The sequence below is a fragment of the Phocoena sinus genome, chromosome 18 (assembly GCF_008692025.1).
Source record: "Phocoena sinus isolate mPhoSin1 chromosome 18, mPhoSin1.pri, whole genome shotgun sequence".
NCBI classification, from domain to species: Eukaryota; Metazoa; Chordata; class Mammalia; order Artiodactyla; family Phocoenidae; genus Phocoena; species Phocoena sinus.
In genome coordinates, this window is record NC_045780.1 from 18,353,221 (window position 1) to 18,370,062 (window position 16,842).

General features: G+C 37.5%; 1 protein-coding gene across 8 annotated transcripts in view; it reads left to right on the plus strand.

The window, feature by feature from the left end:
• CAB39L (calcium binding protein 39 like) overlaps positions 1–16,842 on the plus strand; it is a 106,383-nt gene that overhangs the window by 78,423 nt on the left and 11,118 nt on the right. For all 8 annotated transcript variants that reach the window (XM_032611325.1, XM_032611322.1, XM_032611328.1 and 5 more), the window contains 3 exons: positions 2,178–2,346; positions 6,309–6,368; positions 10,172–10,237. In XM_032611325.1, coding sequence (XP_032467216.1) covers positions 2,178–2,346; positions 6,309–6,368; positions 10,172–10,237 — 295 coding nt within the window. The remainder of the gene's footprint in view (positions 1–2,177; positions 2,347–6,308; positions 6,369–10,171; positions 10,238–16,842) is intronic.

A 16,842-nucleotide genomic window follows, 5' to 3' on the forward strand; every position in this document is an offset into this window, starting at 1 on the left:
TTTTCATTTAAAACAGCACATTCTCCCATGTTTATGCCATTGACTTGTTGAAAAACTGAATCAGTTATCCTACATAATTTCCTTTATTCTAGGTTTGTCAGATTGCTTCACTGGAGGTTATAGTTAAAGCCTTGATTAGATTCAGATTCAGATTTATTATGGCAGTCATATTTTGTAAGTGGTGCTGTGTAGTTTGTGTTTCATCACATCAGGAGACATACATTTAGTAACGCTAAGACTGAGCAATGAGTTCAGATGGTGGCAGCCTAATCCATTATAAAGTTCCCCATCAGCTACACTTAATTGTTTTATCATCCACTGATGAACATTGCCTGATTCAGTCATTTCCTTAGGGGTTACAAAAAGGTGATTTTCTAACTTTATTATTCCTTATGTATTTATTGACTGGACTAGTTTTATAGAGAATAACTTTCCCTCTTCCACCACAATTTAACTAGTCTGAAGTACAGTCCATACTGGAGAGGAAGAATAAATGCCTAATTCTTTTCCTTCAATTATCCGTTTAGAAAGTAATAAATTGTTAACCTAGGAACTTCCATTGGTGTCCATTTATTTATCTCTCTCTTTCCCCCGTCTTTCTCCCTCTCCCCCTGTTCCTCTCTTCTTCTCGCCTCCTTCTCCTCACCCCTGTATCCCTGTAGTATCATTATGAACTAGTGGACTTAGTGTTTTTTCATACATCTTATATAGTCGTACTTAAAAATTTTTTTTTTTTTTTTTTTTTTTTTGCGGTACGCGGGCCTCTCACTGTTGTGGCCACTCCCGTTGCAGAGCACAGGCTCCGGACGCGCAGGCTCAGCGGCCATGGCTCACGGGCCCAGCCGCTCCGCGGCATGTGGGATCTTCCCGGACCGGGGCAAGAACCCGTGTCCCCTGCATCGGCAGGTGGACTCTCAACCACTGCACCACCAGGGAAGCCCCTAAAAACTTTTTTTGATGCTTGATATCTGTCTGTGGCCTCTTCAAGTTGGCCCATGTCCTTTTGATATCACTCCCATTAGTTTCACTCCTTTTGATATCACTCCCACACTATAAATTGGCATTTTTTAATATTCTGCAAAGAATAGTGCCTATCTGAATATATTAACATTTAATGTCAATATGAGTTTTTCAGGGAATATTCAGATGATATTTGTGAATATTATTCCACATAAAAATGGGGGAAAAAATGAATAAATACCACACTGGTTTAATGAATTCTCTCAAATACCTTTGCTATTTTCCCTACTGTATTTATAAATTTGATGTTACAAAGTAGCCTGTTTCCTAAATTGTGGGAAAGAGATTTTATTCTTGATTCTGAATTTCATGTAAATATTATTTTATTATTCTTGAATCCTCAATTTCCCTCACCCCAAATTTATTCCTCACCCTACCCCAACTACAATATCTACAAGTTTTGTTGACTCTTCCCCTGAATAATATGCATGACCTGCCCACAGTCCTCTATTCTACTACTGCCACCCCAATCCAAGTCCCCATCATCTCTAGCTGGGCTTCTGTTCCTCCTAATAGCTAGTCTCTCTGCTTCCACTCAAGCTCCCCAGCTCATTCTTCCCTGTTTTACAAGATTCTCCACAGGTAGCCAGAGTGATCTTTTTTAAAGCATATGACAGACTGTGTTAATTGCTTTCTTTAAACTATCCAAAGGCTTCCTATCACACTTAAAAATGAAACTCCTTATCTTGGCTTACAAAGCTGCTGGTTCTTTCCTTGGAGCCTTTGCACAGTTAGTTCCCTTTGCCTGAATGCTTTGCCTCTTCCCTGACCACTCAGTCTAAAGTAAAGCAAATTAAGTATACTCTATAGTATACCTATTTTATTGTCTTCAGTTTCACGGCACTGAAGTATATGAAATTATCTTTTCATTGTTTATAGTCTGTCTCTTCCCCCACCAGAAACATTTGCCCTAAACTGTGAATGCTAGGAAGGCAGTGACCTTGTCTGCTTACTATTCTGTCCCCAACATCTGGAATAGTGCCAGGCACATTGTGGATATTTAGTGGGTATTGAAAGAATGGTGTTTGAATGAACTGTGACAAATGATATCTATGCTTCCATTAACAGTAGTATTGAAATGGTTCTTTTGATACCATTAATATTATTTTGTTAATAAAACAACATAGTTCTCTGTTTCTCTCTTGTTTATGCTTTAGATACGAAACCCCACAGATCGCCTTACGTTGTGGGATTATGCTGAGAGAATGTATTCGACATGAACCGCTTGCGAAAATCATCCTCTTTTCTAATCAATTCAGAGATTTCTTTAAGTATGTGGAGTTGTCAACATTTGATATTGCTTCAGACGCCTTTGCTACTTTTAAGGTAATTTTTTCTGAATCAGCTGGGTTATTTAACTTCAGCATTTAGTCATTTGGCCTCTAAAAGGCAGTTTAACTTTTAAAAGCAGAAAATTGTATTCCTTAGGTCAGAGCATAGCCAACTGTGTATGATGTGGATCATAAGAGGATTCAATAAATAGAATGCAATTAGACCCATCTGTCACACTGTGGAAAAAGCAACTCAAAATGCTTGTCATAAGCTCATAGGGGCTTATGAAGAAGACAAAGACACAGAGTAAGGAAGAAGAAAACCAGTGAGAAGAGCAAAGAGTGAGGGAAGGAAGGAAAAGAGGAGGAAAGGACAGGGGACAGACTCTAAGGAGAGTTGGCGGTGAGTGGAGGGAAGAGGAGCAGCGAGGGCAAGAAACATGGACTTGTGCTCAGGGTGTTGAGAAACCCCAGGAGCCTTCTCTGTTTCATAGGCGACAAGTCTCATCCGGCAAAACAACAGTTGTACAGTGGCTACAGATGAAGCCCCCAAGAGTATATCTAGAACACATGGTAGGAGGGGCCTTGGTGCATCAAATAGGAAGGACATTTAACACAAAGGATGGTTCCATTTCTTTCTAGCAAATATCTGTTCCTAAACAACTGAGGAGATGTTCTCTATTAGTAGCTACTGTAGTGCCATTTTTTTTCCTTTTCAAATCTGATGACTCTTTGCTGTCATGGAAGCAAGTTAGTTCCTTTTTTAAAAATCCATAAATAAGACTTCACAAATAACTGTAAACATAGAACAACTCTAATGGAGGGGGAAGATCAAATTCAATTGAGCATTTATTTTTGAAAATTTCCCCAAAGATTTTTCAACATTTAATAGAATAAACTATACTTGATAATAGTGTCTTGTATCATATGTTCAGCTCAGTTTAATTTTCAGCACAATATTGAATCACAAAAATAAACTATGGTGATTTGTACATGAGCATATTTTCCGTTGAACTTAAGTCCTTGAAAATCTAAATAACCTTAAAAACTTTCCTAGTATGCTACTGATATTGAAAATGCCTATTATCTATATTTTACCAAAATGCTGTGGTTAATATAATGTAATGACCATAAGTCACTTTTTTTTAAGTAGCTGGTTTCAAGGGGATTTGTTTACTTGGTTGGCTGGTTGGTTTGGGCTTTTGTTTTAAACTTCTTAGGCTTAACCGTTTTTGTTTTGAACTGCAGGATGACTACTGCCCAGTTAGTCATTGGTGTTTTCACATTGTTGGCTTATGTTTTTGTCATGGTATTGTCTACAAATTGTCCTTTCTCAAAAAAGATTCCTTACAACCACAATCTCTTTCACCTCTCCCTCTAAGGATCAACATGATAAGAAGTGGTATGAATTCCATCTCTCTCTGCACCTGACTTGCTATATGTCCTTCATCTGTGAGATGAGGAAAATAATCTCTGTTTTTGCCGAGTTGTGAAGATTAGAAATAACGTATGTAAGGTGCTCGGCACACTCTCCAGCACGTAGTAAAAACTCAATAAATGCAGCTGCTGCTGGCTGATGTAGTATCGTGTCCCTGCCATTGCATGTCTGTCTCTGTCATTGCACCCTGAGTTCTCCCAAGCTGTGAAGAATTCACTAAAATATCAATATCAACATTTTTTTAGCATGATACTTAGACTATGCAGAACCTAGCCCTGTCAAAACAATTGTTAGGAGGTGGGATGAAAGAGTACACTATTTCAAATACTTTTTTTTAACTTTGAATTCTTTAAAATTTGAACTTTATTTTTCTTGGCAATTTTCTGCTTTTTCATTTTGGGGTGGGATCTTAGCAATTTTTCTCCCACTCAGTTATTTGATCTATAATAATGCAACATCTGTATTTGTCTATGTATTATGTTTATATACATGTATTATGTTATATATGTGTGTATATATATATTGTATAATCCCTCCAGTTTTGTACATACTTTTATTATGTATATAAATTGGAGGGTATATCTATGTATATATAATGTATACACACTCAAGTGTAAGAGTGTATGTGCACGAATCACTTATTGGCTGTATCCATCATACACGTGTGCTGGAGGAATTCTACCCTACCATATTATATTTTCTGTTATTGGATTTTAAAGTTATTTTTTTCCCTTAGAATTTGAAGGAGCTGCTACTAACAGAACCCCCTCCTTATTCCTCTTTCTTTGGTGTAACACTAATGTATAGTGAATGGAAAACCTTTCCAAGCAGCACTCATCTGCAAAGTACTCTTTCCGTTGCCACCATCAGAGTATGTGCAGGGCCTGAGGCCATGGGAGATCATGGTCCTCATACCCGAGGCTGATGACTGTCATAATACATGCAGAACCCCATGGGTGCAGCCATCCACAGTGTCTGCTGCAGCCCATGGAGAGAATTTTCTAACCTGGGTCAGCCTAGAAAATCACTGATACTGCTCAGGAGATTGGGGAAGAGAGTATCTGAAAACTAGGCATCCCGAATATCCACTTAGAAAAAGATTAGGGACCCCAAAGGATGCTGTGGAACTACCTTACTCTCTGAGGTGTCCCCTGACATAGGAACTGGTTTGAATTTTGACCTGGGATGGACCAGGAATGAATTCCTTAGAGGATCTTCCCATTTTAAAATTGCGATTCCAGAACAGTATTACGTGTTCCCCTGAGGAAAAAAGTACATTTCTCCACTGATAGGCCCAATGGTCAATCAAGTTGTGATGAAAGGTAATAGGAAATGAAATTAATAGCCAGTCTCATTATTTTTGAACTTGAAAATTGTAGTGCAAACTAATGAGGACCTACTGTATAGCACAGGGAACTCTATTCAAATAATCTGTAATGACCTATATGGGAAAAGAATCTAAAAAAGAGTGGATATATGTATATGTATAACTGATTCGCTTTGCTGTACAGCAGAGACTAACACAACATTGTAAATCAATTATATTGCAATAAAATTTTTAAAAATAAAAATAAAACAAAAAAAAGAAAATTGTAGTGCAAAGTGCTTTAAATATTTAACTTTTTATTGAAATAGAAATAAGTGAGTTTTACCATTGCTGCTGCCTTCTTTTTCTCTGTGAGGTTATGTTGTGTATCTTGTATATGCTTTTAAGAAGCTTTAATTAAATATGTATTAAAGTATAAGAATTTATTTTTGAAAACTTGAAAATTCTTGTTAGGTTTTTAATTAAATTCTGCATAGTACCTAGACAGGGTACTTAGCCCTTAAGCATGTTAAACGGATTAGCTGACGCTTGTTTTCTTCCAACATTAAGGTGAATTAAGGATATAATTTAGGTGTGAATTTTCAGTCAAACATTCCTTTATGCTTTTGTTCAATTTTCCGAGAGTTATGTCTGTAGTTAGATCAGGCTACTTGTCTTCAACTTTGAAAGGGTGCATTGTGCTACTTAGTAACTGAACAACACTTCCCAGCCCATTAACCCAAGAGTGGGATGATGCTGAGATGGCCCTGTTAAATGTCATTCTTGTGCTTCCCAGCATCCTAGGCACTTACGTTTCAAAAGTGGTTAAGAAAAATTAAAGATTAATCATTGAAAATCTGTTAACTTGTGAGATATGGTTTTAGTACATTCAGAGTTCTTTTTTTAATAAATGGTTATTAATGAGATTTTAAAAAGATAGTCATAGACTTTATTTGAATATTTATTATATCATTTTCACAATGTAGAGTTATGGCTTGAAGAAATATACTGTACACTTGTCTGTTAGGTGACATTTGTTTCACTAGTTGAATTATTTCTATGGTATGAATTTAAAGCACTCTGCTGTTTTTAGCATGAAACAAATTGTATTTCACATCTTAAACTAAGAATGGAAGTAATTTAATGATGTAAATGAAAATATTCTGAAACTTTTATGTTTCAAATTAATGGACTTGGAAAATCTTAGAAGAAAAAGATTTATAAAATTTGTTACCTATAATAATTTTGTTTCACTTGACTGTTCTTTTTCTAGGATTTACTGACCAGACATAAAGTGCTGGTAGCAGACTTCTTAGAACAAAATTATGACCCTGTAAGTAGAAGTCATTTTTAAGTATTTGCCTCATTCTCTCTTCCTCTCTCTCTCTCCTTCTTAGATCTGTTAGCACTTACTCCTATTTATGATACACAGTTGAAACCAACCATACACCCGATTGGTTTATTACCTAGAAGCCAGGTCATCAAGAAACTATGGAAAATAGAGGATGGCAGGAGATCAGGGCTTTCTCGTTTTTCACATCTCTTCCTGTTGTGCTCTGGAGCTCCAGGAAACAACTAGTACCTGCTCACTTTGATCTTGACTTAAGAGCATCCATGTTGCCCTTAAGAGGCAGTAGGAAACTCCAAATGGAAGAGCACCCCACCTTACTAATATAAATATTTTACTTGGTTTGATAACTAGTTTTACCTACTAGTAGAAATACCAAAATACATATATGTCTTCCAACTCCCTTCTCTAAGGGTGAATCCATCTCAACCTTTTGATAATTAGCTGTAATTGTTACTGAACCAAACTCACCCGACATGCAGCAAAACCAGTCTACTGACACTGGGTTGTGATGAAGGAAAATTCAACATTTATTGCAAGGCCGAGCAAGGAATGTGGGGCAGCTAATGCTCAAAAGACCCCAATCCCAAATGGTTTTCAGGGAAGGGGTGAGGGTTGCAGGGTGCCTCATTGGCTCATGGACAGTCTTCTGACTGGTTGGTGGTAAGGTGACAGGGTGGTATTTCAGGGGTTAACATCATCAACCTTTTGGTTCCAACCAGTATGAGGTCTACATGCCTGTGAATAGTATGCAGTTAACTTCTTCCACCTGGTGAGGGTTTCAGTATTTGCAAAACAACTCAAGGATATGGCTCAGGATATTATCTATAGACCTTGAGGAGGAACAAAATATCCTTGACTTTGTTTTATGGCTAAACTATTATTATTTTGTCTTGCTTGGCTGTTTTCCTTTGTTTCTGCATTTTCTCACTTCTCTGATTAAATTTGCTCTTTGAAACTCGGGGAAGACCTAGGAGGCTAAAGCTTTTTTACAAACAAGAAGTGGGGGACTCAGGAGGGTATGTTCCTGGGAAGGCCCCTCAGGGTCCTGCCTGGTTGCATAATGTGACTCTTCTAGGAAGCTTTCTGTAATCCCCCCACCCCCAAACACACACACACACACACACACTCACACACACTCACACACACACACACACTCACACACACTCACACACACACACTCTCTCTCTCTCTCTCTCTCTCTCTTTCTCTGTCTCTTTATCTCCCCCTCTCCCTCCCTCCCTCCCTTTCTCCCTCTCTCCTTCTCTCTCACACGTTTTCCACATTGTATTATTATGGTGTGTCTTTATATCTTCCTGACTGGTTCTTAAGCTCCCTGGGAGGCAGGAACCTTATCTGTCAAACACAGTGGTTCAGAATACAGTATAGACTTTAGTGTCCACTTGCTTTGCTTCAGGATCCTGCTCTACCTCTTACTAATTGTATGATCCCGGACAAGTTACTGCACTTACCAAAAAATGAAGATATTAATAATACCTGCTTCATAGGATTGCTGTAGGAATTTGACAAGATTTAAAGTTTTTAGGATAGTACCATGTATTAATTTTTATCATTATTACTTACATCCCTAATACCTAACTCAGTGCCATACATTTGGTGGTGTTAAATGAATATTGAATGAACAGACCCATCCAAGAGCTGCTTTGCTTTTGCTAAGTGTATCAGCAATAGGAATAGCATAATTAAAGTGAAACGTAGCACAAACCTAGAAGCAAAACTTTATAAGGTTTATTCCAGTATTAGTTTAGCTGCTTTAGACCAGTACTGTCCAATTGAAATACAATGCAACCCACTATGTAAATTAAAATTTTCTAGTTAGCCACACAAAAATGTAAAAGGAAACAGATGACTCTGGGAAAATATGAAATACCCTATCAGTATCCTATGTCTTCATACATCCAAGTCTCAGAAATTAAACTATGGATTTTTTATTCATAAGTTGTTTGCTGATCTTCCTCTGGTTTGAGATTAAGAATTATCAATATAATCATGAAATCAAAAGTGATTTTCATATCCTAAAATTATCAAGAGAATACCCATGGGATCAACTGGAGAGCTTTGAAAGTGTAAAACATGAAGGGAGAAAAAGATTATTGCCAGAGATACCCAAAAGCTTCAAGATTAAAAGAAAATCACATATTTTTGAAGTTAGGAAATGAATTGTTATTATAGTTTAGTTGTTCAGTAACTATAGATGCTGGATGGAATGTTAAAGACTCATTAGATGTTACATTTATAATAAATGAAAATAAAGAGGGCAAAGATAGTTTATGACAAAACCTGTAGTGTTAACTACTAATCTTTTCTATAGGATGAGTGAGATAAATGTGTTGTGCAGTTTGCATTCAAGGATAATAAGCAATAATCTGAGAGACCATAAACTCATTCTCTTTGACTCTTATTTACGTAAATTTGTCTCTGTATCTATAGTCACTTCATGTGTAATTTAGTAGTTTCACAGATGCTGAGCCCGCTACACTGACCTGAACGTTAGCTTTGAGAACTCATACTCCCTAAACATTTCATACTTCTTGAGTTTCATATTTCTTTAGCAGTAAACCTGAAGCTGGAGAACATGATATATGACCTAAAATAATGAAACTGGTAGCTTGGGGAGTCAACAATACCTTATCTGCGTGTATTTGCATTTTATAGTTACAATTAAAATTTACCACGACATTCGTGTGACAGATTTAGTGAAAAATCCTCCTTGTGTTCCATGACAATTAGAATAAACAAGTCCTTTATGTAAAAGAGTATAATTACTGTGACTTTAATGTGAGCTACATGATTTTGTTTTTACTTTTCACTTTCTTAATTCTCTATCAGGAATTATCCTCAGTGTGCACAGCTTCCCCTCATCACGCACACGCACACACACCTGGCACTTGCTCCTCTGAGGACCAGGACCCTTTTCTACCCTCCTCAGCCCCTGAGCTCTCTTGCCTTCAGTTCTCTGCCAGGCTTGCTCCTCCCACCTGAGTGGTCTCTGAGTGTGTCTATGTGTGATGGGAGGTTGACACTGAGCTTTGCCAGCCGCTGGCACTCTGTGTTCAACCAAAGGGACTGGGCAGTGATTGACAACCAATCACATTAGGAAACAGACCCCAATCACCAGCGTCCCCTAGCTTCTGGTGAGAGTGGAAGTGCCCCAGAGAGGCCACTTGGTATTAACATGGCCATTATGTGGCAGAAGTAGCCCTATTCCTCTACCCATTCATGCCATGAATTTGACAGTTTGATTCTTTATGAGTTGCTAAGTGTATTTAATCTTTTCTCAAATTATTCACAGACTAATAGCTATCAGCAAGACTACATAAACAGATTTCTTTAAAATGTCATAAAATGAGTTATCCTGGGGGCTTCCCTGGTGGCACAGTGGTTGAGAGTCCGCCTGCCAATGCAGGGGACACGGGTTCGTGCCCCGGTCCGCGAAGATCCCACATGCCGCGGAGCGGCTGGGCCCGTGAGCCATGGCTGCTGAGCTTGCGCGTCCAGAGCCTGTGCTCCACAACAGGAGAGGCCACAACAGTGAGAGGCCCGTGTACCGCTAAAAAAAAAAAAAAAAAAAAATGAGTTATCCTGTAGCTCATTAGATGAGTTAACAGATGTTTTATTCAAAGTGATTTATTGGGAGGACTCAATTACTTCATTTTCTACTCAATTTCTAATTTACAGAACTAAAATAAAACAAAGAGAAGTAGCAAACTTAATGCAGAGAAATCACTGCTGGGTTTACACTCTAATATTTCTTTTCTTTTCATTAGATTTTTGGAGACTATGAGAAATTGCTCCAGTCTGAGAATTATGTGACTAAGAGACAATCTTTAAAGGTAATATCAAATTTCTTTAAGTTAGAGTCTCCAGAAGTTGATATTCTTGTTAGTAAATGACTAAGGTTTAATAGTGGACAAGAGAAAAATTATTCTCTTTTTTTGTAACTTGAGAAGTACATTCAACGTTATGACTGTACTTTGTAGCAAAACGAGGTAAGTGCCCTGCTTCAAATACTTTTTGGAAGTAACAATATAAGTAATAAGTACAGAATAAATACAGGATGAGGGGTATGTTTTTATCTGTATGTAACCAAACGGCATTTCTGATTTGAGATTCTATCTCCTATGAAATGCCTGTTGAAATGCCTCTCTCCCTCATCAGACAGGGACCCAGCAGAATTGGGCCACATCCATCTGTGAGTGGCCTTCCCTCCCTCAGTGAAAAGGTGCCTGGAAGTAGCCATTTGGTCAAGAGGAGGTGGGACAGCTCCTGAGGGAGTAGGACATTGGCTAGAGCTGCATCTCTGCCCTTCAGATCCTACTCAGATATTCAAAAGAATGTTTTTGGCAGATAATAATTGGCTGTTTTTAGTCAAGCAATTTGTATGATGCTTGAGCTTACTAAATATTATTTTATATTATTATATATTCATATTATTTTATATATTAATTATAAAAATATAGTATTATTTTTTAAATGTTGGAATGATGACATTGTAGAAAAATGCATTTGTTTCTAAATATTTGATAGTTTTAAGCTAAAGCAATAAATTAAATCTATCTTGTACCACATATTTGTGAGTTCACTTTCCCCATGATTATGTGTCAGCCTTGACCACTCTCCCCTGTACTTGTGCCCTTGCTGCTCCAGCTTTACCTGTTGATGGAGAGGTCAGTGTACTATTTTCAGCCAGTCATTCAGCACTCTTGATTGAGTTTCTCCTTGTGCAGAAACCCATACAGAGTAATCCACATAGAAGAAAAATATCATGGGTGTGCTGCTGTCTGTGCTGGAGCCTGAATTAATGAGATGGAGCTCCAGGCGAAGGGAGGGACATCAATGCTGTGCTCTCCCATGTCCAGAAAGCTTCTTAAAAGCAGTTGAAGATAAGGATACATCCTGTTGGGACAGCCATGTACTTAAAGAATAGACACAAGGACAGTCAAACCAGGAAAGCTTGTCTGTGTTACAGAGGTAGTCATCCTGGCGGGGAGTGGAAATTGGAACAGTAAACAGAGGTGACGATGCTCTGAAGGGCCAATATATAGCTAACTGCTCATAAATTTTCCAAGTCCTTCCTATTTTCAGTGGAACCTGTCAGATACTGGGCCAAAGTAGAGGGGTTGATATGAACTAAGGTGACTGAACCAAACTGGGATCAAGAAAGCTGAGGGTCATGGACTTTGGAATTTATCCTTGTACCATTTTCCACAGTGATAAGAACTTGTGACAAATTTTTCTGTGATCGACTGTTTCTAGGGCCTTAGGCAAAGTTATAAAGCTTACAGTTTTTTACCCAGACATTTCCCTTCTTGGCCTTCTTCCTGCTTTTCTTTCCTGCTGTCCTGTCATCCCCTCCTACCCATGTGCCCATTGCCCTCATTCTCTTCTCAGGATGCCTTCAACCCCACCTTGTCCTGTTCCCTTGTTAATATTTGTAAAATGGTTAGAGCAGAACCTACCACATGGTAAGACCTGCATATATTTGCTAAAGAAAATTGAAATAAATTTCATTAATAAATATTCCTCGTCACTGTCCCCAGAGTTCAGTCTCTGGACTGAAGGCACCGATCTATTCTAAATAAATAATTGGGACTAGGGTCTGAGTTAGACTTTTTCCTACCAGGATGCATTTGCATTTAAAAATTGAAGCCTGTTAACCCAGTAGATGTATGATTAGTACAACGTGTAATACAAATTTAGTGGGTAGCAAAGGGGAGCAATAAAGACTCATTTCTCACCTCTGTCTGCTGCCACCTGGCTCTTCACCATCCAGCCTCTCTTCCTCTTTTCACATAGTTCTCCAGCTGAAGACCTCAGCGCTATTCCAGTGACATGGCAAAGAGCATCTGACTTTGTACTGCATGTGGTATAGAAAGTCTCCTTTAAACTCTCCCTTTTCAAGCTGATTGTTTTCTACTTATTTACAGATGCCCCAGCCCACTCATAAGCCCTCTTTCTTTATTAATGCACCCACACATACTACATGAGCTGCTATTCCCACTTAAAATCCTTTACAGTTGACTGTCTCACAAATATTTGATTTACAATGTGGTAAAACCAAGCACTGGTTAGACAGTGAAAAGCACTAGTAAAAGGTAGATAAAGTATATCAAGAATGTAAAAATTGCTAAAATCGTTACTGAAGAGTTGGCCTTTTTTGAATGTTGGATTATAGGCAGAGATATTGCTAAGATGGTCTTGTGTCAGTCTATTCAAGGAAAGAGCTCCTTAAGTATTGTTTGCTCTTTTCTTCATCAGAACATTGTCTGCAGAGCTCCACTGTGTGCTGTTGGGTTTTCCTTTGGGTAATTAGATCTGTGGTATCAGTATCTTCTATTTTGATTTTACTATGGTTATATCTCTGGATTCTGTAATATTTTGCACATAGATGTTTCATAATTTTAGAAAACAAGAGAGGTTAGATTATTGTAACAGTGTATTTACTAGGCTATTTTCTGATTCCAAAGTAGTTGCTACCTCCTGCCTTTTGTTAATCAAATTCTAAATTTTTCTGAACTATCTTGGGGTGCTTAGGTTCCTGGTGTCAATAAAAAATAATTAACAGAGAAATTCCTTTCACTATGTGACATAGCTTAGGAATTTATTTCTTATCTTCTTCAGAGGCCTGGTGTTTAATCACTAGAAAGATTATAATTCAAAAGAAGCTTGGTGGAATTCTGGATTTGGGGAGAGCTCTGGTCAATATCATTAAAACACAAAGTTTTTAAAAAACTCATTACTGTGCGTGGTTTCACTGTATACTATGAAGCCTATAACATGAAAGTTAAAGAAGTAAAAAATATGAATTTTTTTCCTTTTACTTAGTTTAGTATTGCTGTATAATGCTTTGTATTACTATGAAATGCAGCATTTTTCACTGTCAGTATTAATTAATAGATTAATATTTAATGGCTAAAAGATTCAGTGTTTTTGGCCAAATGATTTAACATAATTGATTGTTTCCAAAAAGTAGTGAAATTATATAAACAGGATAGATTAGGTAGAATTTATATATAGGCATCCCCATGTAATAAGAATTAAAGTGACTTAATCTGAACTTAACTCATAAATGTCACTTCAACAAATATTTATTGAATGTGTGTATGTATACAGATTTTAAATTTTTTAAATGAAATTGCTCTGTTGCTATAAGACCTTTTGATATGTGTATGTGTGTATGCTTTATATGTATTTTTGGCCACACCACACAGCATGCGGGATCTTAGTTCCCCAACCAGGGATCGAACCCATGCCCTCTGTAGTGAAAGCATGGAGTCTTAACCACTGGACCACCAGAGTTATATTATAATTATATTTTATTATAACATATAAAATATGTTATATTTTAAATAAATATATACCTACATAGAATCTATATTTACATAGATGCTATATATATACACATGTGTGTATATATATAAAGATATATATGTGTGTATATATATATACACACATATATATCTTTAGAAGCTTCTTGTCAGCTTTACAACCCAGAAATCCGGGAGCCATCCCCCTGGAGTGTAAACATCTAGGAAGATAGCTCTCCTTCCTCTCTATCACAGGAAAATTTAACCTTGATGCTTCTCTCCAAGCTGTAACCATTTGCTGGTCAGAGAGATAAGAGAAGTTTTATTATTCTCTACATTAGTTGGATAAAAGCAATGAGGTAAAACAAATGGCTACTTCAATGGCCAGGTGAATTCAGGGTGAACTATGAAAGGGTGCACAGCAAATGGCGCTGTCTGGTCCTCTTATAGGGGACCAGTTATCTTTCATCTTGAGAGTATATATATGTACTGGATTGTAGCTGCTTGGTTGTATAAATAAGGTAGAATTTTACGTCTTCGTAATGCCTTTTTTGTAGATTACCTACAGTGTTGTGCTCTGAATATGCGTATTCGATAATAAAACTGCTTTCTTTCTTTTCTACGCTTTGTAGAGAGGATTCTGTGTTGCTTGGACTTTATTTCCCCAACAATATCCACACACCTCACACAGTTAGGTTATAAGGGATACAAACACTAGTAGGAATTGACACATGCCCTTATGGAGCTTATATTCTAAATAAGCTCATGAGTAACCGCACTGCAAGGCAAAGTGAGTACAACTAGGAGAAAACAAAGAGCACAGAGGCAAGAGAGGAAATTCAGCTGAGGAGAAGAGTTGAACTATAGAAACAGAAGGTAGAACGGTGGTTATGGGTGGGGGGCAGGGGGATGGGAGATGCTGGTCAAAGGGTACAAGCTTTCAGTTATAAGATGAATAAGTTCTGAAGATCTAACATACAGCATGGTGACTATAGTTAATAATACTGTACTGTATACTTGAAAGTTGCTGAGAGTAGATCTTACGCATTCTCACCACAAAAAGGAAAAGGGTAACTATGTGAGGCTATAGATGTGTTAATTAAATTGCATGTGGTAAATATTTCACAATGTATACACATATCAAATCTTCATGATGTATAATTTAAATGTACACAGTTTTGTCAATTATACCTCAGTAAAGCTGGGAAAAATTTGGAGCAAGGGTAGTGAAGCCACAGAAGCAGAAGAATGAGAAAGAATAAGTGAGGGGGCAGAGGAAAGGATGCAGTAGAAATGACTCCAGTCACAGTGGGTTTTGAATGCCAGACTAAGGACTTCAATTTTTATCCCCAGTTCAAAGGAATCTAGATACTTGTTTGTTTATTCATTCATGTTATAAGTGGCATTAGTAACATGAATAAGGCTGATCATCAGGAAGATTCATTTGACATAATGTGCAGAATGGGTTGGATTGGGTGAAGACTGAAAAAGAGACCATTGTGTGTGCTGTTGCAGTAGTCCAGATGGAAGGTAGGAGGGTCTGAGTGAGTAAAAATGGAACGAAGGATGTTCAAGACATTTAAAAACAGAAAATTGGCAGATCTTAGATGTAGATTTGGTATGAGGAGTAAAGGAAGGAAAAGAGCTGAGAAAGATTTCAACTCTCTTCCCCAGGGGACTAGCAGATCATGATGTCATTAACAAGGAGAGGAAAGGGAATTGGTTGTAGAGATGTTGTGTGTGATAGGCCAGCTAAGTGTTCAACCAGGGCTGGGGTGGGGGGCGGGGAGTTAAAAATGTGGGTATAGAGTTTAGGAAGGAAATTAAAACAGAGATGTATAATAGATTTGGGAGACATCTTCCTGGATGTCATAGTTGAAGCCACGGGCATAGATGAGATTGTTGGGAGATAAAGAGTTAAAATACAGCTTGGAAAATCCCTGCATGTATAGTGCCTAAAGGGAAGGGGAATCAGTAACAGGCAGCATAGGAACTCGCTTCAAGTGGTAAGAAAAGAGAAGAAAGCGGTGGCCTTGAAACCAGGAACAAAGAAAGTTTCCAGGAGAGTATCCAGTTAGCTTTAGATGCTGAGGAGAGATTAAGAAAGATGAAGACTAAAAATTTACACAATTGCTATTGCATATGTTTGAGACTAACTGGTGACCATCTAACATCCAACACTGGTCATCATTAAGTATATCATATATAAAATTATGTTAAGGGTACATTTCAGCCACCTTGTTGCTGAAGCTTTAGGAATTGCTACCACTACAGTGAGAATAAAAGTTCAGCCATATGCTGCTAGGGGGTCTTCAACTATTCTCACTCTTGGTATTTTTATTTTGTTTTGAAGTGTATTAGCCTGTTTGGGCTGCTATAACAAAAATACCATAGACTGGGTGGCTTAAACAACAAACATTTATTTCTCACAGTTCTGGATGCTGGCAAGTCTGAGATCAAGGTGCCAGCAGCAAGGGAGCTTTCCAGGATCTCTTTTATAAGAGCACCAAACCCATTCATGATGGCTCCACCCTCATGTCCTATTCACCTTCCAAAGGCCCCACCTCCTAATACCATTGCATTGGGGATTAGGATTTCAACATATAGATTTAGAGGGACATAAACATCCTGTTCATAACATGGAATAATGCTGCATTTTAGGAATTAATAATTTGTCACCAGAAAATGTTTTGCTTTACTTTTTTATAAAAACTTGCTGCACATATTAAATTTCATATGAATTCAGGGTCAGAGTTTTTTTCTGGCTCTATATCAGGTTTTGTAATAAAATTTAGGGAGAAGGTAAGAGTCACTTAATATAACCTGTTTTTCCAACAAGCTACTAGAGTGTATTTATTCAGATAAGGAAGGTATAATTTTAAAGTCAATTTTTAAATTCTTATCCTACCTCAATGCCTAAGGAGCAATACATTACTGGGAAGCACATTAAAATAAGGGATGAAAATAATAAATTTATTTCTGGCTAGCTCTTGATGAGGGCAGCAGAGAAAGCTTTTTTAAGCAGTAGCAATGACTGGATTAAAAAAAAACAGATTCAGAAATGCATTAAGCACTGACTTTAGCAAAACTGTATGAAAAGTTTAAAAATAACTTAATAATAACTACAGCTT